General features: G+C 39.0%; 1 protein-coding gene across 9 annotated transcripts in view; it reads left to right on the top strand.

Moving 5' to 3' along the window:
- NF1 (neurofibromin 1) overlaps nucleotides 1–24,411 on the top strand; it is a 170,623-nt gene that overhangs the window by 65,289 nt on the left and 80,923 nt on the right. For 7 of the 9 annotated variants that reach the window (XR_012155355.1, XM_073315123.1, XM_073315120.1 and 4 more), the window contains 7 exons: nucleotides 104–239; nucleotides 5,737–5,799; nucleotides 10,289–10,447; nucleotides 12,050–12,147; nucleotides 12,314–12,460; nucleotides 12,951–13,097; nucleotides 14,483–14,593. Coding sequence is in view for 8 of the 9 variants with exons in the window: in XM_073315123.1 (XP_073171224.1) it covers nucleotides 104–239; nucleotides 5,737–5,799; nucleotides 10,289–10,447; nucleotides 12,050–12,147; nucleotides 12,314–12,460; nucleotides 12,951–13,097; nucleotides 14,483–14,593 (861 nt within the window). In the remaining variant the exon portion in view is untranslated. The remainder of the gene's footprint in view (nucleotides 1–103; nucleotides 240–5,736; nucleotides 5,800–10,288; nucleotides 10,448–12,049; nucleotides 12,148–12,313; nucleotides 12,461–12,950; nucleotides 13,098–14,482; nucleotides 14,594–24,411) is intronic. The other 2 variants (XM_073315122.1, XM_073315121.1) reach the window with 1 other exon arrangement.

Genomic DNA, 24,411 nt, shown 5'->3' with positions numbered 1-24,411 from the left:
CGTTACACTGAAACATGGCTGCTATCAAACATATAAGAGCAACTTGTATGTTTTTTGAATGGTAACATTTTGAAAGATTGTCATATGTATGGGTCTGTTGCAGATTGGAGCATACAGAAAGTCTTGAAGCCAACCAACGGAGTCTCCTGCAGATGACCGAGAAATTCTTCCATGCAATCATTAATTCCTCTTCTGAGTTTCCACCCCAGCTTCGCAGCGTGTGCCATTGTCTGTACCAGGTATGCCCACAGTTAGGGTTTAAATCTTTAAACCCTAAGTTTTGTTGTAGAGATAGCAAAGGTCAGAATTTCTGGTTTAAAACTGTTATTTCATGCCATGGGCCAATAATAAAGTGCTATGACCATTTCTTTCTTAAAACTGTTTTATAGGATTTATGTAATTAATCCTCCAAGCTGAAATTCAGCATACATAATCTTAGCCTAGGGAATGAACTGTGTTTATGGGGCTGGCCTGCCACTTTGAATTCACACCTGAGCACCCTGAGCTAATAAGGGTGAGGTCATCTTGTCTTGCTCTAATACCTCTACTAGGAGACTGAAGGCACAGCATTGGTTAGCTGTGGAGGTAAGAGGGCAGCTGTTATTGCCAGAAGTGTACAGTGTGGAGCCTTTGAGGGTGAGGGCAACAAAGAGGGAAAATCTGGCAAGTGTGGAGGAAGATTAAACAAGTGTTTTGAATTTAATAGCAATATGCACATTTACTTTCTGTACCTGGAGTGACTTCCCCTGTATAAAATCCATTCAACTAATAGATGGTTTGCTCTACATAATAGTATAATTATCCATCCATCGATCTTTAAAAAGATCATAGGTATGTGTTAGCTGCATAAATACAAGAGCTATTAAAAAGCCTGCTTGGTCCCTGAATTTAAATAGTTGTCTTCAGTTCTCTACTTTAAGTACAGTAAGTGCACAAACTGTTATCTTTGAAGTAAATCGTAACTGTTTTTCTGTTTCAGTAAAAAAACGTATAAAAACTATTATCCATGTTAGTTCTGCAGAAATATTATTCATCAGATACGAATGAACAGAACTGTTATTCATCAGATACGAATGAACAGAACTAACGGTTTAAAATGTTCTTCAGCTCACTTTATTGTGAAGCTGGTTAAAATGGAAAATATCATACAAGCTTCACAGATTGAGGGTTTCTTCCTATAACTCTATTTTATACAAATTTTCTATTGATTTTAGTAGAAGCTCTTATTTGACTCCTGTCATTTTAAAATAACTTCTAAATTCCAAGTTGATGTTGCATCAGTAAGTTTAAATTTAGATTGTCTCAATCGGCATATATCCTGAAATGTTAATGGCAATATGTTAGTAGAGAGTTGTCTTAGGACTTACTCTTGAAGCTAGTAAAACTTGCGGACTCAGGAAGTGTTGTGTCTGTGAGCATAGAGAGAGCCAAGCCAATGCAACATTCAGTCTTTATTCCTTTGTCCCACATGTACTGTGCTCTCTCATCGAGCACTTTCTGAAAGATTTCTCTAAGCTCTTATACTTAATCATATAAAAGCATTCTCTATTATGAAGCTATATATTGTAAAAGGAGAGAAAGTTTTAAGTTCCATCTATTGGCAGGTAGGACACTGGTAACCTTAAAATGGGGGTGGTGCAGCATATGTTCTGCACCTAAGAAAAGCCATACAGGGTCAGACCAAAGGTCCATCTTGCCCAGTATCCGGTCTTCCAACAGTGGCCAATGCGATGTGCCCCAGAGGGAATGAACAGTAATTATCAAGTGATCCATCGCCTGATGCTCATTCCCAGCTTCTGGCAGTCCGAGGCTAGGACACCATCCCTGCCCATCCTGGCTAATAGCCATTGATGGACCTATCCTCCATGAATTTATCTAGTTGTTTTTTTGAACGCTGTTACAGTCTTGACCTTCACAACATCCTCTGGCAAAGAGTTCCACAGGTTGACTGTGCATAGTGTGAAGAAATACTTCCTTTTGTTTGTTTTAAAGGTGCTACCTATTAATTTCATTTGGTGACCCTGAGTGGTACCACATCTTGGATCTGAGTGGTATCCAAGTTTAATTTTAAAGGTGGGATGCAAAAAATCCAGGTGCAAGTAAGGAATAAGATGATGCAAAAACAGAGACCCCATCTGCAATTACTTTTGTGTTGAAGCCAATACAGCAAAGAATCAATCCTGTTTGGCAGCATGCATTTCAGTATGGAAAAGAGAAAAAAATACTTTTCCATAGCAAATAATCCTGTCTTAAGTTATGGGTGAACACACTTTCCTGAGCTATTTGTGTGTTATAAAAGAATTACCCATACCGGGGTAGACCAGAACTACTGCATCGCTGTTTTCTACCCACTGACTATTCCTTCTATAAATGTAACTTTTTTGGCTTTTAAGATGAGTACTCTACAAACAATGCATTGTTTTTGGTGCTGATTGAAAATATAGGACTCTTCTTGAATTCCTGAAGATTATTAGATATCCAAAGCAAATTGAGCAGAGATTATTTTATTTTTTAACTTTTTAATCACAGGTCTTCAAGTACAAAATGCCAAATAAGGGGAATAAAGAGAAATACATTGATTTCACAGTCAAGTCATTGAAAGATACCTCTAATCAACTCTCTTTTATGTGGGTCTAGATCTACAAAAATAGCTTGTGCCTGTGATATAAAATAGTCTGATCGTTCATTTTCTCTCCATCTAGGGGTGGTTTTAGGAAGTTGCATCCAGTGGGCTTGAGGGGATGACAGGCAGGTTTCCTTTCAAGATGAAACAAATACTGCTTCATGGATGATGTGCGGGGGTGTTTTTAACATTATCGACTGACAACTTTAGATAAAACCTTGAGTATTGCTTCAGTTACTTGATGTTGTTTCCTCTGGTCTAGGTTCTGTCTCTTTGTCTGAGCTAGTTTCTTATATGCTATTACTTAGCAAAATTTGTTGAGATAGAAATAGGTTTGAAAATATTCTAACAGTTACATTTGTTTGTGTACAGAAGTTTTTTAGTTCAATTCCATGGCTACTGGAACATATACATTGAGATATTGCCAAAGAAAATCCTACAGAGGACTACTAAGATACATTTTTACTTCTCACCTTTTGAAGCATTTATGTACCAACTAGGTTGCTCTTGGAACCAAGTGTCTCATTGGACTTTGCCAAAAAGTACAAATAAGAGTAATTGGAAAAATGAGATTAATTGGAAAAATACAATACTAAAATAAACTAGTCTTCATCTGGCAGTTGAGGAGTACTTGAGGTCTTTGAACAGTCTGCTATCTTCAGCCTGCTGTAAATAAGGCTTGATTTTGAATTTGTTGTGAATAGCCTTTTATTTGCATTTCTTTCCCCATTGTCTCCTACTTTCTCCTCTTTACGCCACATTTGGTTTATCAAAACATTCATTAGCTTATTCCCCTACATTCAAGTACTAGAGAAATTTGAAGATGGTGGCCAAGACTAAAGAAATGAGAATTATGTCTGAATTGTCATTCTTTATTTTGCATTATATAACTCTACTTTTAGAACGCTATGGTTCATATATAACATACAGCCCCCATATATAATAATTTTGGCTGGGAAAGAGTAAAACAGTTCTTTTAAGCAACCTCATAAAAATCCCTAAGGGAATCTGCCATCTCCCAGCATGAAGTGTATTCAGTCTTGCAAATGGGACTAATTTTGCAGTATTTTGGGGGGGCTTATAAATGGATGTGAAGGAAATACTAATCAGAATTGATTCTGAAAATGAATTGCTTTCAGTTAATGCAACAATCTCATTAAAACAGATTTAATTTGGATAGTCAGGACCACACTGAATAGCACTTCGGGTAGTGCGAATAGAATTCATAAGAGGTATTTCCTCGTGTAAATCACCAACACGTAACTAATAGTTAAGCCTCTGGTTATTGCAATGGTTAGTACACATGCTCACTCATTTTCAGGTAACTTATTCCATATGTTGTGCAAGATAGGAAGTCGAGAACAAACTCAGTCAACATACCATTATCAAAGAGCACTGTTTGGTGTGTGTAAAGAGACCTGTGTTTTTTCTTAACATGAGGATGGGATTCTGATTTGCTACAGAAATTTATTCCCTAACGCACAGTGTGTGTGGCAGTATCTATTTCTGAGATTTCTTTTGATTAAATAGAATAGAAATTTCAGCTGATCTTGTCACAACTTTTTTGTTGTGAATTGCCATTATACCAGATTCAGCGGTGTGAAACTAGTTTTATTAGTAGGTGGATTTTGTGCTGAACTGATCATACATGTTAGAACAGTGGTTCTCAACCTATTTACCATTGTGGGCCACGTATGGAGCTCTGTTTTGTGGGCTACATCCACATGAGATATGTATACTACCTGTATGGCCCTGAGGATGTCACATGGGCCGCAGCTGTGTGCTGGTTGGATAGCAAGTGGCCCATGGGTTGAACCACTGTGCTAGAAGGTAAATATGAAGCGGATTGAAGATGAAAACTTTTCTGTAAATTTCCACCATTTTTATTTTGTAGGCTGTTACACAGACTTTATGGTATCTGCCAGAGCCCTGCACGGAACTAGTGTAGAGCCCTGCAGTGGGACTGGGATCCTACAGGACCTACCGCCATAATAGCAGGAAGGAGTGGGAGTCTGTATTGTGGGGTGGGATGGGATCCTGCAGATCCTGCAGGATCAGCTGCTATAATAGGTGGGAATGGGTATTGTGGGGCAGGCTGGGAGCGGGTATTAAAAATAATCCCGTGCAGGGCTCTAGTATCTACCCGAATTCTGACTTGTGGGTGGGGCTTTTTGTTTTTTAAAAGAGTGTCTTGTAAGCTTCCTTGTAACAAAATGCCAAATTTTAGTGTGGCCCCTGTTTCCTCCTTAATGCTATTTTATTGTAATCTGTATTGATGGTTACTGCTGCTTTATTCAAAATAGTTATTTTCGGCTAATGTGGAGGACATGGCTTTTATCCTCACTGGTGAAGTTGCCCTCTGTGCAGAGGGAACAGCACAGAAGGTCTGCGTTCCACTGTCTGACTTAAATCACAGTGTGAGGTGGTGCACAGGCCTTGGGCTGGCCCTTTTGACCAGGGATGCATTTCAAAAATGAACATAGTCTAGTCAAAGCTCTTGAATTTTAAATCTGTAGCAGTTTCTGCAAAGACCTGCTGGTTTTCTCAGTCTTTATTTACAGAAACTTTGTGCCATATTGTGCACCCATGAAAATAATTTAAACCATGATTGTGATCCAATTACGTTAAGATGAGAAAATTATGAATATGAATCATACATTAAACTAAATTTGAAGGACACACAGAGAAACTTGAGAAGATTTAAATCTAAAAATTATTTAAAAAAATGATGTAGACCTTCTAAAAGTTAAACTTTTGAAATATGCTATTTAAAAAATATTTGGGGGTATGGCAAAACATGTTTTGAAAGCTGAATATAATAATTTATGCCTGATATTGTTTATCATAAGCAAATTTAAGCATTTTAACCTAGCCAGAAATAGTAGAAATGATTGAAACCCAACATTTGCTTGCATGGTATTTAGTGCTTTGTGAATAAGATGTAGTAAAATAAGTATGTGGAATAAAAACTCCATCAAACTTTAGTTTATATATTTCATTTTTTGTTATGTTTGTTACATTTTATTGTGTAATTTTATGTACAAGTCAACATTGTTTTTGTTGCTGTATGTAGTTGGTGCTGTGACTTGTTTGTGCTCATCTCTGTTCTGTAGGCAACTTGCCACTCTCTACTGAATAAAGCTACCGTAAAAGAAAAAAAGGAAAACAAAAAATCAGTAAGTTTGGAGAACTTTTTATTAGCCATTTCTTTCAAAGCAAAACAAAAGTCTTTTGCTGTTTGTTCAGAACATCTTCACCTTAGCCTATTTGACCTTCACTATAAAATCATTCTACTAATTCTGGCACAAAAATAGCTTTCATTTCAATTAACACTGGAATTAAGTTTATATTTTAAATATTCTCTGTGTGCCTATTTGAGTCAACAAAAAGGCATTTTTAACCTTACTGCTTGATGTTCAATATTCTGATCTTCTATCCTTGCCACCATTTGCAATTATAAATAAACGTTAAAAGAAAATGACTTCTAGACTTTAGGAAAATCCAGGTCTGCTTTATTTCAACATCTTGGTTTGTAGATGTGTCTTTTCCTGGAAGTGGGAAAACTCAGCTTAACACAAATAGTGCACTGAAAAGTAGTTTCACTTCATTGTCTTGTGAATTGTTTTTTATTTATTTTCCCTTAAGTTTTGCCTTGTGAGTAACAAATAAAATTTAGCATTTGTACTTATACAAATGAGCAAATCTCCTAAGGTAAGCCAGTACTGGGATAAAGAAAATAGATTTTAAATTGACAATTGAGTATTATGCTTTTGCTTTCCTTACAAGAAAATGTGTGTTGATATAGTAATGTAATTGGAAGTTAAGATTTATTGTGTCTTGAGTGATCTCTGCCTACTGTGTGTGAATGCTGTGGAGAATAAGATGCATAAAGGAAAAATGCAAGTTGAGCATTTTGATAATTCTCACCCATTTTTTTTTGCATTAATTGAGCAGAGTGTTAATCATGTTTGTATGCAAAAAGTGCGATCTGCACGGCATTATTCTGGAAAAAGGTAATCAGTGTTTGATGAAATCTTGAGAATTGTGGGTTTGTAAGTGAAGGGAAAAAGTCTTTAATATGTGCTATGTGTTAATGATATGTTTTCCATGGCATTTCAGGTGAACTAGAAGTTACATGACAGTCATTCTGGGTTAAGAACATCTTTAATAGGATTAGATTTTATCCTGAAACTTTTTTAAGGATTTAAATTTAAAAATCTTTTTGAAATAGAGTCTAGGAAGAAAACGGGATTAAATATTCTAAATTTTACTCTTGGAGATTTATTCTTGCAAAAGATGCAGTTTACATTAAACAGTGTCATTTATTTCCTCCTATTTTTGAAAAATAGAACAGTACTCTTTGTACTGAATCTGTATAGGATTGTCTTTAAACTTTACATTGCAAGGCTAAAGGCACATTTGAAACTTTTCAGAGGAAAGGTTGACCTTTCTTAATTTTATCTGATGGAGAATTATTCTGGTCCTAACATTTTTTTCTTTTCTTTTTTTCTTTTAAACTACTACAACATTGCCATTGAGAAATTATTGTTAAAAATCTGTTCTCTTTTTGATCCGTGAAAAAATGCTTTCTCCTGCTGGCTCTTTTGGCAGTATTTATCTAATCTAAATTATTCGGAGCCACACTGATAGATTTTCAATGATGTATGCATTGCTACACTGCTAATAAATAATTTTCAATGATGTATGCATTGCTACACTGCTAATAAATACTTGATGTCTGAAGCAAAGTATTTATAGGAACATGAATTACTGAGATTTGAGACTATTAAAATTTAAGCTGTTGAAAATATTGTAAAATTTCATACTTTAAGACTTTTTGGTCAATAGCGGTTAATAGAAATCAAATTTTGTTGCTGTTTACTGATAAAGTAGTCTGGTTTTGATCGAAGTTTAAACTTTAATACAGAACTCGTGATGTTTTAATGGATTGTAGTACTAAAAAAATTCTATGTGACTTACTGACTTTTTTGAAAGCACTGCCTTTGAAAACAATATTCATTTATTTTGACATAGTGTACATTTATTCTATCCTTGTTCTTGGTGGGGGTTCTTCAAGTTTTAAGGTTCTTGGTACTTGTGATATTTGTAAAAGTAGTTGTGGTTCGATAACTAAAAGCTATTTTAAACAGGGTAAGTAGTCTGTTTAAATATAAATTAAAATGGGAACTATTACTCAAATATTTAAAATAAACTATAATCTGTTAAGTTTTCATGCGTTATTCATCATGCTTCTTCATCAGCAAAATTTACATGTTGAAGAATTCTAGGTTCTTTTACCCTTTGAAAATGAATTCTGAGGCCTGGAGAGCATGTACACCTGTTACTTGTAATGATGCAGGTTCACTACCACCCCTGGGAATCCTAAACCTTGATACCCACCTTTCTCATTCATTAGACACTTCTATTGACATTTAAAGTTCTTATAGGCAGAGGTGTCCCTGAGCTATTGCTTGCTTTTTCATCATTAGCTGTTTAAAATATTCCCTGGTGAGCTTATTGAACTTCATGGTGTTCTCAGAGATCTCTATCAGCCTTCTTCTACAAGCAAATGAGAACACACACACTGATCCTGTTCAATCTGTGCTGTCAATTACCTTTTGAAGGTACTTTTTCCACACTAACAACTCGTTTGTGCTTTCTCCCCACTCCATTTCTTCAATATACTTAAGACTAAGCATCAATAACATTTCATGGATGAAAGGTAATGAGACCTCTGAACTACCCTGAAGGGATTTTCTGCAGTGTCTTCTGCTGTTTCAGAAACCAAGAACAAGTAAACTAAAGGACTAAAGAACATAATACTACAAAAACTCATAGCAAAATTTAGGCTGTGGGGTCACACCATGGTTGTTTCAGCTGCATTCATGACAGCTTAAGTCCTCATGAATCCTGGAGACCTACATTCACAGTGACAAGATACCTTTATTTGTATTAAAATAACATTATTGCTGCATTTCTCTTTTCACTTCCCTTCTAAACAATAAGCTGTAGAACAATATATACTATCCACAGGCTATTTGGAAAAAACACATGCTCTTGGGTCCATCGCATTCCCTGTTTGCTTCTTGGGACCTTAACTAGAACTTGATAAAGGAGCCATCCTAAATATATAGTCATGAATATTTATTTGTAATTTATCCTTGACAGCATTGATTTTTGCAATGAATTTATTCTAGTAGCCTGCCAGTAATTTACGTGTAATCCGTAGTTATCAGTACAATTTCTTCATGGATTGTCTATCCTCAGTTTCATTCATTTTAAAATAGAGAAGGTAGATCAAGCTGGGGAACTTTAGGACTGTATTAAAAGCCCTGTGAACAGCAAAAAACCATACTGGTATATGTGATGACAAGATGAGTAAATCAACCTGTTTTAATATCTAGCCTCCTGCAGTTTTATGGAAAGGTGCTTTAAAGAACTAGTGTCAGGTTTGAAGGGCATGAACTTTCATATCTACAGAAGTAGCTTTCACCATATTCCCAACAAGAGATTTTTCTAAAATTCCATAGTATAATTCTTACTGATGTTCTTCAGATGGCATTTCAGAAGTCTACGTAGTACATGTACTCCATTTAACAGTCTAGAAGGTTCTCCTCAGACCTCTGCATTTCTCAGAAACCTCATTCCAAAGATTTTTCAGATGAACTAACTTCCAGTCAGTTTAGCACTCTAAGCGGTAACAAGTTTTTGTTTTCAGCCCCTGAGTTCATAAGCCTTTTATTAAAATACAAAGATTCTTTAGGTAATAACTGAGAAGACTTAGTTTTTCTTTCCATATATTTCATTCTGTTCATTCTACAAAATATTCCAACTATTTTGGATTGGGTCCCCAAAAGTAGTACCTAAATCTACAGTTTTTCAGCAAATTCTGTCCCCATCTTTATATGATTTTGCTGGGCACTGAAGTGAATAAGAGGGAAGGGTATATGTGTGCAAGTTAAGAATAATGTTGAATAGCAGAATTCCTCTTTACCAATATAACTGATCTGTTCTTGATCGTATCATTTCATTTGGCAAAACTGTTGAAATGGTGAGTTATTTCTCCTCTTCAAGTTTTCTTTCAGGTTCCAATGAAGTCTTTCCTCCAAGGTTAAAAGTACCCAAGAATCATTATAATGTAAATTTTAATGGTGAAGGGGCTTCTGTGAGTAATCTTAAAAATCTGACAAATTAGAAACACACTTCCCATGTTTTTGACTGGGACATAATATATATTTGAATATGTTGGAATAATTGTCCACATTATTACTTTCTTAGTGACTAGTTATTTTTAAACTACTTCTTGGATTTGTACCAATTTGACCCTCTACTAAATAATTTCACCCACATAGGGACGGGTGTATGAAACTTGCAGTAAAATTATGTACATCTGCTTTAAAAATCCCTCTTCCTCTTGCACTTAATTATCATGAAGGTGGTGTTCTTCCTCTAGGTTATTAAGCCATTATAACTCCGGATTTAAACGATATTCTCAAATCAGCATAATCCTACTCAAATTTATCAATCCTGTATAGTCCTGTTTATGGTCTGGAGTGATTGATAAATACTTAAAATGGGACTAGAGCGGAACACTTTTTTCAGCTTTCCTTCCTCTTTTACTTTAATTCAAACTGTAGCTTTATAATTCTCAACTTTACTTTTTAGGTTGTCAGCCAGCGGTTTCCTCAGAACAGCATTGGAGCAGTTGGAAGTGCCATGTTCCTAAGGTTCATCAATCCTGCAATTGTCTCCCCTTATGAGGCAGGAATTTTAGATAAAAAGCCTCCACCTAGAATTGAAAGGGGCTTGAAGTTAATGTCAAAGGTGAAGGATTGAATTTGCTTGTTTCTGTATTTTTATTTGGACTTACTGTGTTTTCTAGGTGATTTTAATTTGGCTTTAATTCTCTGTTTAAAAAAACTATAAGGAGACTTATCTCAGCTTTAAGTTTACTCTAGCCAGGACTTCAGTGTTTAAATGTATACATTTTCTATTAATTTTACAGCTAATTTGAATTGCAGTTTCTGAACTATGCTTGGGTATATATCATAATTCTAATGTGCAGGCTTTATCTCAGTCTAGTTCTTGAGGGGAAAGATTTGTATAAAAAACAAATATTTTGATGTTTCCCAGTAACCCTGTAAGTTACCCTGAGTATAAAAGAGCCCTATACTGTTTGGCCTCCCAGACCTGCATTGCTGTTTTTTAATTCGGACAATTCTGTGTCAGAATATTAAGACTTGTTTGCACAGTTGTGCAAAATTCAAGCTTTGGGCTGCAGAGTTCTGACTGAAAATTAATAGCTCAGAAGTGAGGGCACAAGAAATTAAGCAGGACACACTGCTAACTGCTGTCTAAAAGGTAGTACGACTCAACCTTTTGTTCCTGTTAAGTTTCTGTTCCTCACTTCTGAAAATTATTTTCAAAGCCTCATGAAGGTTTTGAATTTCAGTGGATGTACGTATATCAGAAAACTTGACATGTATGTGCCTTACTGTCATATAAATATTTTAATGTTGAGTACGCCTCCGATGCCTCTAAATATACCTACATAGGAGGTTGTTGAAAAGCCAGTAAGGCTGACTACACCTTTTTAATGACTTTGTAAAAAGCAACTTTGATGAAGTACAAAGGTAATTCCACTGGTAGTTTACCTGAGAAATCTTTGCCACACATCTTAGATAAAAATATAGAAACCAGACTTTCTCGTGGGCCTGTGGCCTGTAGTCAGCCCAAATATCTTTACTGCAGTTAAACAGCCGCTTAGCTTGAGCCCTGCAAGTCTACGTCAGCTGGCTCAAGCTAGTCATGGGATTTTAAGTGCGGGGTAGACATACCCTTACTGCACAGCAAGTTGGGCTGTTTGAAATAGTAGTACCTCAAAGTGCACTCACTTAGTAAGTGAATTTTGTAGCTGAAAAACTCTCTTCCTGTACACTTGATTCAACTAGTGACCACTAATCAGTGTAGTTATGCGAGTACTGAGAGTTTGGGGGAAGAAAACACCATTCCATGGCTGCAAGAGGAATAAATACCCCCTCATTCTTCAAGCCTACATGAAAGGCAATGGAGTGAGCTTGTTCTGACTTGGCCCCATGCTCCCTGCCCTTTCTGTCCATTCCTGTAAAATTTCCCCCTTCTCACCACTAAAGGGAGCCTTTAAAGGTGCAAACACCCCTTTTCTTCCAGCCAACTGGACAAAGATTTATTTGCATAAAGGCTGCAGTGGGCACAGTCTACTAAATTGAAATTAATTGGGTTGTTCAACAGCCTTTTTGTGTGTCCCCTGTGGATTTTCATAGATAAATAGAAGTGGATGAATCTGCCAAAGTGGGAAGAGATGTTTCATTGGTACAGCTGGATTAAGTGTAATGTGTAAAACCTCTGTGTGCCTTTAACAATTCTATTTTCTATTTTACTGTTTAGATACTTCAAAGTATTGCCAACCATGTCTTGTTTACGAAAGAAGAACATATGCGGCCTTTTAATGACTTTGTAAAAAGCAACTTTGATGCAGCACGAAGGTAATCCCACTGGTAGTTTACCTGAGGAATTTTTACCACACATCTTATGTAAAAATATAGAAAGCAAACAGAAAAATGCTTTCTCATGGCTCTGTGACCTATTGTCAGCCTGCTGGACTGATTTTTCCCTGCTAATCGGAGCAATTGGTTTTCTGTCTCCCTTTAGGTTTTTTCTTGATATTGCATCTGATTGTCCTGCTAGTGACACTGTCAATCACAGTCTCTCCTTCATTAGTGATGGCAACGTACTTGCCTTACACCGTTTACTTTGGAACAATCAGGAGAAGATTGGCCAGTATCTTTCCAGCAACAGGTAAAAGATCTGAATGTGGGAGGGAGTTATCAATGCAATTACAGTTCAAGATGACAAATCAATTAATTCACATCCTGGGGATTGGCATGGGCAGGTTGACTTTCATTCATTAGCTATTACTTAAAAGAACATTGTACTAACCTACTTCTCTTATGAATTATTTTGTCTGAGGAGACCTTCCGTTTGCAATATCCATAACTTTCCATTGCAGTTCTTCATATTACTGTAAGCCACTTCAGTAATCTACTTGTTTGCCTATGTCTCATTCATATTGAGACCTGTGCATGAATTATGCTTTCTACTGTGAACAGATTTCTTATAGTTCACTAAACCTGCAATAAAAAATTTAACATTCTTCACTTGCCTAAAAATACTTGGGACGCACAACCAGCTCATTCGTGGTAAAGGGAAGTTACTGGACCAAAATCAGGAGGGGGCCTGAGGGCTAAGTAGGATTTGTTGTCTCTTGTAAGTAATGTATTGTTTCTAGGGATCACAAAGCTGTTGGAAGGCGACCTTTCGACAAAATGGCTACTCTTCTTGCCTACTTGGGTCCACCGGAGCACAAGCCTGTGGCGGACACACACTGGTCCAGTCTAAATCTCACCAGTTCCAAATTTGAAGAATTTATGACTAGGTAATGGAGCTACTCAACATTGGAAAAATTGGGTTTTTTAAACTTTAAGCTATCAGTCTTGTAATTTTGATGTAGCATGTACAGTAACTCCTCTCTTAACGTCGTCCCGGTTAACGTTGTTTCGTTGCTGATCAGTTAGAGAACATGTTCATTTAAAGTTGTGCGATGCTCCCTTATAATGTTGTTTGGCAGCCGCCTGCTTTGTCCACTTCTTTCAGAAAAAGCAGCCTGTTTGAGCTAGCTGGTGGGGGCTTGAAACCAGGGTGGACCGGCAGTCCCCCATCAGCTCCCCTAAATTCCCTGTGTGGCAGTCATTCAGCAGGCTATCAATTGCCGGGCAGTTCAGCTGTCCCTCCCCCCCACTGCTGCTTGCTGCTCCTGCCCTCTGCTTTGGAGCTGATCCCGGGAGCCTCCTGCTTGCTGTGCAGGAGGTGGGGGGAAGAGAGGTGCTAATGTCAGGGCATCCCCCTCTCCCCGCTCCTGCTCCGCATCTCCAGAGTGGGAGTGGGACACAACAGGGCTGAAGAGCGAGGGAGCTTGCTGGCAGCAGCTGCTGTCTCATCTTGCTGATCTACTTAAAAAGGCAGTGTACTTAGGGGTCAGCGTATTTAAAGGGGCAGTGCACCTCTCTCTCTCTCCATTCATGCTGCCTTTTAGAGTTTGAGGCTACATTAACAACGTGTTTCAGAGTAGCAGCCGTGTTAATCTGTATTCACAAAAAGAAAAGGAGTACTTGTGGCACCTTAGAGACTAACAAATTTATTTGAGCATAAGCTTTTGTGAGCTACAGCTTGAGGGCTCAGCTGAGTGTTAGTTCATCATTTAGCAGTAAGGCATTTCCTGGAAAATATTCCACCCCCTTCCACCCTGTGACTTCACCACCTCAGCCAAGCTTCACAATAGTCTTTTGTCTGGCAAAAAAAATGTCCCTGGAACCTAACCCCACCTATTTACATTAATTCTTATGGGGAAATTGGATTCACTTAACATTTCACTTACAAGTAGCATTTTTCAGGAACATAACTACAGCGTTAAGCAAGGAGTTACTGTATATACATAAGTACTTTCATACCTAATGAGGTCTTTTGGAGGGAGAGATGGGGGGTGGGAGGGAGGTAGAACCAAATTTAAAACGTTTAAGTTCTTTTCCACTCAAAAATAGAGAAATAAACTCCATGCGGTGTGATGATTTTTTTCCCCCAAAAAATGTCGGCTCATTGGTAAAATGGAAAACTCTAAGAAAACAGATGTTGTGGTGGTTAAAAATTTGCTTAACAATATTTAATGAAATGTTCAGACAATTTTTAAAGTGCAAATGGGCCGTTTTTCCCTTAGACATCTATGAACAAATGTCAATGTAAAGTAATAATTGTGCTGATTTCTAGGCACCAGGTACATGAAAAAGAGGAGTTCAAGGCATTGAAAACGTTAAATATTTTCTATCAAGCTGGAACATCAAAAGCTGGCAATCCTGTTTTCTACTACATCGCTCGGCGGTAAGAAAACTTCTGTCTTTCCCTTGTCTTATAATAACCACTGTAATACCAAAAGCAGCAAGTGCATATAAGGAAGATATGTGCTTCTCACCAACCAGGAATTTGTGAACATATCTGAGATTTGAGGTGAGACTACACTCTTGTGGCCATCCAATTTCCTAGATCAGAAATTTATCGATATAAATTGTATGGGCACTCATCCCATAGTGTCTGAGTGCCTGTGAAATGTATTAAAGTTCATTGTGAAAGGGTTACATTTTACTTTAGGAGGTGAAAAATTCAAGGTCAATATTAAATTGGCCCCACAGTGCATATGGATGGTACTAATATTAAGTCATATCAATAACTTCCTTCTGTTCAGAATTTATTGCAGGAGAAAAATTGGGAATTTAAATGCAAAATGAGGTGGCAAAACATGTCATGGAATAAAATTTTGAAAAATACTTAAATCCTATTTTCAATAGTGATTGAGGCAGGTAGGACCTAAGACTCATTGAAAGTCCCTGGGACTTATGCTCCCAGATGCTTAAGTTGTTTTGGAAAATGGAACTTGTGCTTATAAGTCACTTAAGTACTTTTGAAAATTTTATCCATGATCGTTAGTGTTGAGTTGCTTCCTTTCTATAAGGAAAGGATTTAGTATATGGAGTGGTGCATATGATGTATGCAGAAGTCTGATTAAAGAAATGGGGAGAAAATCAGTTTTAGTAGTGAAGAATAGACTACAAGTTTTGCAAAATATTTAATATTAGAACCCAGGACTATGCATATTTTAACTTTGATCTTTCACCATACTTGAACAATTCACTAAAATAATTGATAATTTTTACTACACTAATGTCGAAAGTTTCAAGAAATATATCTGACACAGGATTATTCTTTTCAGATCACCAAGGCAAGTATTTCACTGTAATCTTTTAATTTTTACATCAGTTTTACTAATATTAGTGAAATGATTGCAGTTTAACAAAGTTATGCGTAACTAAGTGGTATTACTTACTGTTGACAAAGGATTACCCTTTAAGCTAAACATCAACAAAAATGCAAACCAAATAAAGTTGCAGTCTAGATCTTGACAAACAAAAAACCATAGTGTGAATGACAAGTGGAACGTATAAGGATTTGAGATATCAGTGTCCCTTGCAGGAGAACAATCGGACTTTTGCAAAGGGAACATCATCTCTTTTTATGGTTATCTGAGTTTATTAGGCCAAAACTTTTGGTTACTCTATTAGAATTGGGCACATGAGGATAGATACGTAGGAAATAGGGTCATATTTACATAATTTGGCTTTTGAGGGGGATACATATACTTATTTTAATACATAAAATGTAGCTTGGTAAAACAAGTGTAATAAGACTAATTTCCATAGCTTACCAATATTTGTAATACATTTAGAGTATGAGCTTTATTTGACAATCAGCTTGTTACAATTTCTTACAGTGGAAAAAGTCATACAGTTTTTTCTAAATTTTTTTTATATAAAATGCATGGACACTTTGATACTATTTTGAGTAATTTAATAACTTTACCAATGGAAAGTACTGATTCGAACATGGTCATTAATTTAGCAACCATAAGTATAGTACCGCTACTGCTCCACAATATTAAAACTCTCAAAATAGTGAAGAACATATTGAAATGATAGAGGTTAATTGACGTCAGAACGGTGATTCTTAGAGAATTTGGACTCCAGAACTTGATTGTTCAACCAATGATTCGGAAGTAATGAATACTATTTTTATAACAATTAACCAAGCAGTTACATTCAAATGATGGACACGGTAAAAGATGCAATAGTCATGAGAGTTAAGGCCATAGCTACTGAGCCTCCATGCTGCATTGTGCTTGCTCTATTAGTGACTCTTCGATTATTTGGTTTAATGCTGCTGGTTCCATTCATAGGTTTAGTGTTGGCAGTCATCTTTTTGCTGCAGAGAAGCTAGGAATCATGGTCGTCACCGTTGTTGTATTTTCTGGGGTGACTAAACGAGCCTCATTTAAAAACATGAGGCATGACTACACAGCACAATTTCAACAGCATCTTCTGTCTGTATTAAACATTTCACATAGTATTTTCACGTTGTCTGGCATTCTCGAGCTTTGCTGATATGAAGTAGATATTTTTAAAGGAAGAGCTGTTCTGTCATGCTAACTATTAGATTATTTTTCAGTTGAATCAGTTAATATCCCTAAGTTACTTCTTTGTTTTATCATTTTTCATCATTCTTAACTGTACACTTTGTAAAATTTTCCTTGCATTAAACATGCAGTGATGCAAAGTAGAATGAAGTATTTTACCAAGAAACCAAATCTATAACACCTGTTGTACAATGACAATATTTTTTGTCTGTTTCCAAGATAAAATTATTGACTCTCAACCTGTAGGTACCAGTGTAAAATTCAACAGGTAGGTAGCTTACTGTTGGTAGATGTTTACTTAATTTTACCACAAGATAATAATCCATACCTTATTCCAATTTCAGTTTCTTATGGTGAAAGTAGATAACAGCTTCTGAAGAACCCATCTGAGCGCAGCCTCTACATTTACAACTGGTTTCTGCATTTATATATAAATTCCCAAAGATGTCATCATAAAAGCTAAAAGCGGTTGGCTCCAATATTTGCATTTGAGTTTCTAATTTCCAGAGCAACAAACATAAACCTAACGAAAATTCAACCCAACATCAATGAAGGAAGTAAAATAAACTTTGAGGTTTTTTTCCTCATTCCGGAATACTCTACAGTATTAGAGTTTGTAAATAAACACAACCCTCCCCCAATCACTTCAGGGGAAATGCATGCTACATACCATTAAAACCTCTGTGAAGTACTAAATGGCTGAAAACTTAAAGCTAAATTACTTTCATAGTGAAAAGGCTGCTAGATTTAGGAAGTATTTGAGGGGTAGCTGTGTTAGTCTGTATCCACAGAAACAGCAAGGAGCCCAGTGGCACCTTAAAAACTAACAGATTTATTTAGGCATAAGCTTTTGTGGGTAAAAAACCCCACTTGTTCAGATGCATGGCCAAATAAATCTGTTAGCCTTTAAGGTGCCACCGGACTCCTCATTGTTTTTGTAGATTTAGGAAGACTTTTTCAGTGCAAGAAATCCATTGGTGTGGCCACTTAAGAAATGAAAATGTGTGACTTGTTACAACTGCATGATTAAGAAGTCACCATTATTTTAATAACACTTTGCACTTATGTTGCATTTCACATTTTAAAATCACTTCACACAGGCCATTTGGTACAACTAGTTAGAATCTCCACTCTGGGGAATCTTCTGATTCCTTGCCTTGGGACTTAGATTACACCCATGGTTTATAATTGTGTAGAAATGAGTTTGAAGTGGCTATCCTGTAGGCCAGTTGTATGTTTAGGGATCCTCTTGGCATGACCTGAGCTGGGGAATGCTGCCTAAGCAGCACAGAGAGCCTCTTGTGAAATTGGGCTCCTCATCTTCCGCCTCGTGTGAGGCCTATAGTGCTGAGAGGGAAACCACACAAGAAAATGCTAAAAAAAGGTCAGCATTAGCTTATGCAGGGAAACCCGAGGCTTGAAGGGGGTGATACTGTGGAGAATTGCCTTCCCATCACTCCACCCACCCTCAGCCCAGCTATACTCCTCACTACCATACAAGGGATTTCCATGGAGTTCGAGGGAACAGGATGAATCGTGCTATTCAGTCTCCACCCCGCTTACCCCCTTTGGCAGAAATGCCACAATTTTTAAGATATGTTTTTTTTGAGACACAATCTAGCTCTTTGAGGACTAATGAATGGCCATCATTTTGGCTGACAGCATGGCTGAAATAAGCCTTTTCAGTTTCTGAATTGAAAAGTCAGCTAGCAGTTTGAATGGCTGTGTATGAAGTGAGACTATTGAGTAACCTTGTAAAAATCAGTTGTGAAAATGAGCAACTAATAAACAGTGTATGTCTTATGATAACCAGCTTGCATTAAATAGTTCAGCATAGTTGGTGTGTTTCATGTATTTCAAAATGGAGACATGAGATTAAATTTCAAGTTATTTAAAATGGATGGCATATGAATACATGGCCATTTTTGAGCTTTATTGATTTTTATTCAAATATTATTGAACCAATATTAAAATAATATTGTTCCATTGAAGATTATCGCTTGTGCAATTAATGTTTAGTTTCCTTAGGAACACCTTGCAGCTTCATTGTACGTAATGTGGCTTTGCTAGAGTGCTTTACTATTTAATGAGTAATTCTATACTAGCAGTAGTGAAATTGAATCTCAGGTTTGTCTAAGCATTATGGTTACACTGGTAACTGGAAAAACAACTCTTCCTTAAAAGCTTAAAGTAATTAAGGTAAATTGATGTAAAGTGAGCATAGCACTTAGATTGTGAAACGAGCCTACAAGTCTTAACACAGTATGCCATTTACTTACAATTATTTCACTTTCATTTATTCTGACAGAATCCTTAGGCCCTGTCGACACCAAAAGTTGCAGCAGTTTTGTTAAAGACATGTTCTTTTTTGCATGCTGGTCCCTATGTATATCCCCCTGTGGGTTCATATGCACTGCACGCAGTGGAGACTGGAGAATTCTAGCAAATATTGTCCATTGGTCTGCACCTCTGCAGTTGCTCTCCTTGTGTTCCATACTGAGGTATACAAGGGGTGGTGCAGACTGACACCACTCCAGTTTCTTCTTACCACCACATGGCCTGAGTTGGAATCCTCCAGTGTCAGGAGCTGATCCGCTTTGACATTCTTTCCTATAAATATTTGCAAGTTTTATGTTAGTTATTGTTAATAGTTTTCATAGTTAGATTAGTAGTTAGTTAGAATCTCCACTCTGGGGTATCTTCTGATTCCTTGCCTCGGGACTTAAATTATACCCAGGCTCCTGGGCTTTAAGAATTCTCTCTCTTGCCCCTGCTCCTTTTTGGTCAGCGACAGCCACCAGTGCTGCCTCTGCTGCCTTAGAGAAGCTCATATCTCTGCTACGTGCAACATTCACGGCTCCTTTCCCATCCGAACGCAGCAGGTATGGGAACGCTGGCTTCAGAAGTTCCATGGAATGTGCCATGAAACCTCAGCTGAATCCAGGAAACCCCCCTGCACATCTGCCTGGGACATTGAAGAGCATGCTTCCTAGTTCAGTTATGACACAGGAGTGAGAGCGACTAGAGCGAAGGACTCTTCATCTGGGCCTTCTTACGAAAGTATTGAGCTGATCCCCTAAGCAAGAGCTGATCCCCTCTATATCTTCTAAGAGAAGAGATCCTGTCCAGGCTGAGCAAATCTTTGCATCCAGGACACAAGGACGTGGGTCCTTCCAAGCCTCATGACCATGATCAAAAGGCACATAAGAGGAAGGCTCCTACAACACTGACCTTGATACTAACTAAAACAAAGCACAGAGAGTTAAAGGGTCGTGAACCACGGTATTGACAGTAACCAGGGGCTTGGAGGCTCCATCACTGGTGGTACTGTGGCAAGCCCAGAAGGAACCACCCACTACCAAGTTTTGTTTTACACCAACTCCAGTGGCAGATAGCAAAGAGAGACAGCCTTCTAAGGCTTCAGCATCCTACACCACACCACGGGATATCTTCATCCTCCTGATCTTGCAGTCCCTCCTGTTGTTGGGATCAACCCTAATCAGGGAGAATCTAATAACAAGGAGAAGCTCATCTCCCATTCCATCCACTAACCGTGGTTTTCTGACACTGGTACTGACTTGCATCACTAACAGAACCGGATCTGACCCTCACCCTGACCTTCTCACTTTCCTGCGAGTCAGACATTTCAGTGGAGTCATCTCCTCCTCCACTGAGGGAGTTCAGTCCAGACAGAAGTTTGAGAGTCTCCTGCTTCCAGCCTCAGCCATTCAAGTGTGTGGGGGGGATTCGCACACTCAGGATCAATTGTACCCAATGCCCTTGGGGACCACCACAACTTATTTTTGATCCTTCATATTGGATCAGCCTTATTGGGGACCATGAGACCTAGAGTCCATTGATCCCATAGGGAATCCTACCCACCCTTCTTCCCCAAGAGACCAATCGAAGCCACCTGAACTATGGAGGAGGAGAAAGACTAACTGGTACCAACTCGTAGTTCATCTTCGTTGCCTAATGAGCTGATTGCTCTAGCCTCAGCTTCTCTACCCGATGGCCACATACAGTACCAAGAGCTACTTCAGAGAATAGTAGAAGAGCTCTAGATCCCGTTAAAAGAGGTGCAGGACTTACACCACAATCTCTGAGACATCCTAAAGTCTATGGGAGCTAGCAGACTAGTATTCCCAGTCAACACCATATTGGAACTGGCAAGAATGGTATAGTACATGCCAGCCACTTGTGCCTCTACCCCTAAGAGTACAGCTAAGAAAGCCCCTATCCCCTTTGTCCTGGTTAAGGGAGCAGAGGGTTTTTTTCCCTCCCACCCTGACCTGAATTCCCTAGTCATCTAAGCAGCCACAAAAGATGCAAAACCAAGGGCCCCCTCTGCTGGCAGAGTCCAAATGTTTAGACCTCGGCGTGGGGGGAAGAGATTTACTTTCTCCAACTATCAGGCCCTCCTGGCAAAGTGTTTTTTTTTTTTTAAATTACTCTAAGTTCTGACTTCAAAGATAAATTACCTCAGGAGGATAGGGCCCAATTTCAAGCCCTATTGATGAAGGCAGATTAGTGGCAAGAAGCTTGCTACAAGCTGCAGTCGACTCTGTTGGTACTGCTTTGAGATCCATGGTGACAACTATAATGACATGCCAGGAATCTAGGCTACCCTTCAGGACTTCCCAGGGAGGTACAGAGCGCTGTGCAGGACTTGCCCGTTGATGAAAACAGTCTTTTCCACCAGAAGACAGACCAGTCTTTGCATTCAGTGACTGACTCAAAGGCAGCTCTCCTCTCCCATGGCATATATAGACCAACCCCGAAGCAAACGGTAGAGGGTGTAAAAATAGAGACACACTGCCCCATCCGCCCCTACCACAGCTACCCAACCTCTCCCCCAACCAAAAGATACTTCTGATGGGATGCTCAAGAGCTGCGAACCAGTATTGATGTCACCTTCACCTGAAATCTGCTTTGATGGACATGTAGCACGATTCCCCCACAACTGGAGGGCAATAAGAGACAGATGGATGTCATCCGTTCCAAATACACCATAGTTTTCATTTCCCCACGTCTCCAGAAACCCCTTCCTTGTCTGTCTTCAGGGACACTTTCATGAGGAGATTTTCCTTCAGGAGATGAAATCCCTCCTACAACAGGGAATAGAGAATGTATCCCTTCAACATCAAGGAAAAGAGTTTTACTCCATATAGTTTATAGTCCCCAGAAAGACAAGAGGATTGAGACCCATCCTCAGCCTGTGACGACTGTGTCTTTACCTGCAAGATAAAATTCCACCTGGTTACATTGGCATTGATAAATACCATCCCTAGAAAAAGACATATGGTTAACAGCTCTCAATATGGAAGATGATTCCTTTTACATCAATATTCGGCCTTCCCACAGAAGTTTTCTCAGATTTGTGGCAGGCTATGACCACTAGCCATACAGAGTACTCCCATTCAGCCTTGCAACTGCACCCAGAGACTTCATAAAAGTATTTTCCATAGTAGCAGCACACCACGGATGGGACAATTCCACTATCTTCCTCTGTCAAGAGAGCTGGTTTCTCACAGGTACAAGTGCAGAAATTATAACATTGGCCTCATTGCTGCTCCATCTCCTCCATATTCACGGAGACTCCTAGAGATACTAGAAGTCCACTTTGACTTTTTGATGGCAGCTTTACAAGCAGCCATACCATCTGCATCCTTACACCCTCCTCTTCTCTGATGACTGCTTTTCAGCTATCCACAGTGGAATACACATAGGGACCGTCACTCAAAGAGGAAAGAGATATACTTACTGTTTTTAATTGGAGTTCTTCGAGATGTGTGGTTCCGATTTGTATTCCACTTCCCACCTTCCTTCTCCTCTGCTTCAGATTTTTCTTGATTTTGGGTAAGAGGTGAAACTTTGGTACACATTCAAGGAAAGCAACTTCATGAGAGCAGACTAATGGATGCTACTTGCTAGAAAGCTCGATTCTTAGGCACATGGAGTGCATGGTGTACCTACAGTGGAATACAGATAGGGACCACACATCTTGAACTCTAGTTATGAGTTAACTAACTAATTTAGTTAAACAGATGCAAAATTCTGTGTGGACATTCTTAATTCAGTTTATGCCTGGTTTAGATTGATTTAGCTTACTTTGATTCCAGGCAGATTTAAGCTAAATTGATATAAGCCAGGAATAAATAGAATTAAGAATGTCCGTACAGGGTTTTGCATCCATTTCAACCAGATAGATCTATTAAACTTACTTGTAGCTAAATCAGTGAAACATTGTGTGAAGACAAGATGTTAAAATACGTATGCTAAATTCAGTGGAGTTTTAAAGAATTTGGTAGTTTATTGTCTTACTAAACAAGCTGCAGCATCTTCAGTGGGAGAGACCATTGCATACAAGTTAGGCATGGAAATGAATCTGTCATGCTGGTGAGTTCTTCTGATAACCATTTGTTCAAGGATGTTCTTAATGCCAGTGTTTTGGGTAGAGTCTGCCACAGACATCAAAATTCTCCCCAAAATGTTAATACGTGATTCCCAGAACAGCTAGTAATTTGGCAGTCCAATATGAGACTTAATCTGCTTAATTTTGGTGCCTATTTGAAAAAAGTCCTGTTTGTCCTGTGAAAAGAGGAATAGTCAGTGATATGTTGGAATGTACTCTTAGGATTCCATGTTAGAGTTCCACCACCATTTTGAAGGGTGAGCTGGAGTCACTTTTTTCCTCTGATAGTTTTCCCTCCTCTGAGTGATACCCATTCATCCCTGCCAGAAATGACTTATCCCTGGTGTTTATACAAATATATTTTAGAACATACTTTTTCCTTCAGAATTAATCAGAATTTAAACAAAATGTTTGCAGGAACACTTCCAGGTTAGAGGAAGGGTGACCCAGTGTCCAATTTTCGATCGGAACACCTGCTCGAAAAGGACTCCAGTCAGCACCGCTGACCGGGCTGTTAAAAGTCCAGTCAGGGGTGCTGTGGGTCTAAGGCAGGCTAGTCCCTACCTGTCCTGGCTCCATGCTGCACCCCAGAAGTGGCTAGCAGGTCCAGCTCCTGGGGGGGAGGGGGAGGGGAATGCATGGGGCTTCGCACCCTGCCCCTGCCCCGAGCACCGGCTCTGCATTCCCATTGGCCGGGAACCACAGCCAATGGAAGCTGCGGGGGTAGTGCCTGCGGGTGAGAGCAGTGCGCAGAGCCGCCTAGGAGCCGGACCTGCCAGCTGCTTCTGGGGCGCAGCACAGTCCGTGGTGCCAGGACAGGCAGGAAGCCTGCCTCAGTCCCCCCTGCTGCCTGGGAGCCACCGGAGGTAAGTCCGCAACCCAACCCCCTGCCCCAGCCATGAGCCCCCCCCAACCCAGAACCCCCCTCCTGCACCCCAAACCCCTCTGCTCCACCCCCCCAGCCTGGAGCCCCCTCCAGCACCCCAAACTCCTCAGCCCCACCCCAGAGCCCCCTCCCTCACCCTGAACCCCTCATTTCTGACCACCTGCCCCAGCCCAGTGAAAGTGAGTGAGGGTGGGCCAATGAGGGAGGGGGAATGTAGTGAGCAGGGGGCAGGGCCTCAGGGAAGGGGTGGGGCAGGGCCTTGGGGACAGGGCGGGGCTAGAGTGTTCAGTTTTGTGGGGTTAGAAATTTGGCAACCCTAGTTACAGAAGTAGAGGATATTTCTGGTTCTGTTCTGTGGTGGTTTTCTACCTTCT

Source organism: Lepidochelys kempii, chromosome 17 (assembly GCF_965140265.1).
Source record: "Lepidochelys kempii isolate rLepKem1 chromosome 17, rLepKem1.hap2, whole genome shotgun sequence".
NCBI classification, from domain to species: domain Eukaryota; kingdom Metazoa; phylum Chordata; order Testudines; family Cheloniidae; genus Lepidochelys; species Lepidochelys kempii.
This window is presented reverse-complemented; position numbering and strand designations above follow the sequence as displayed.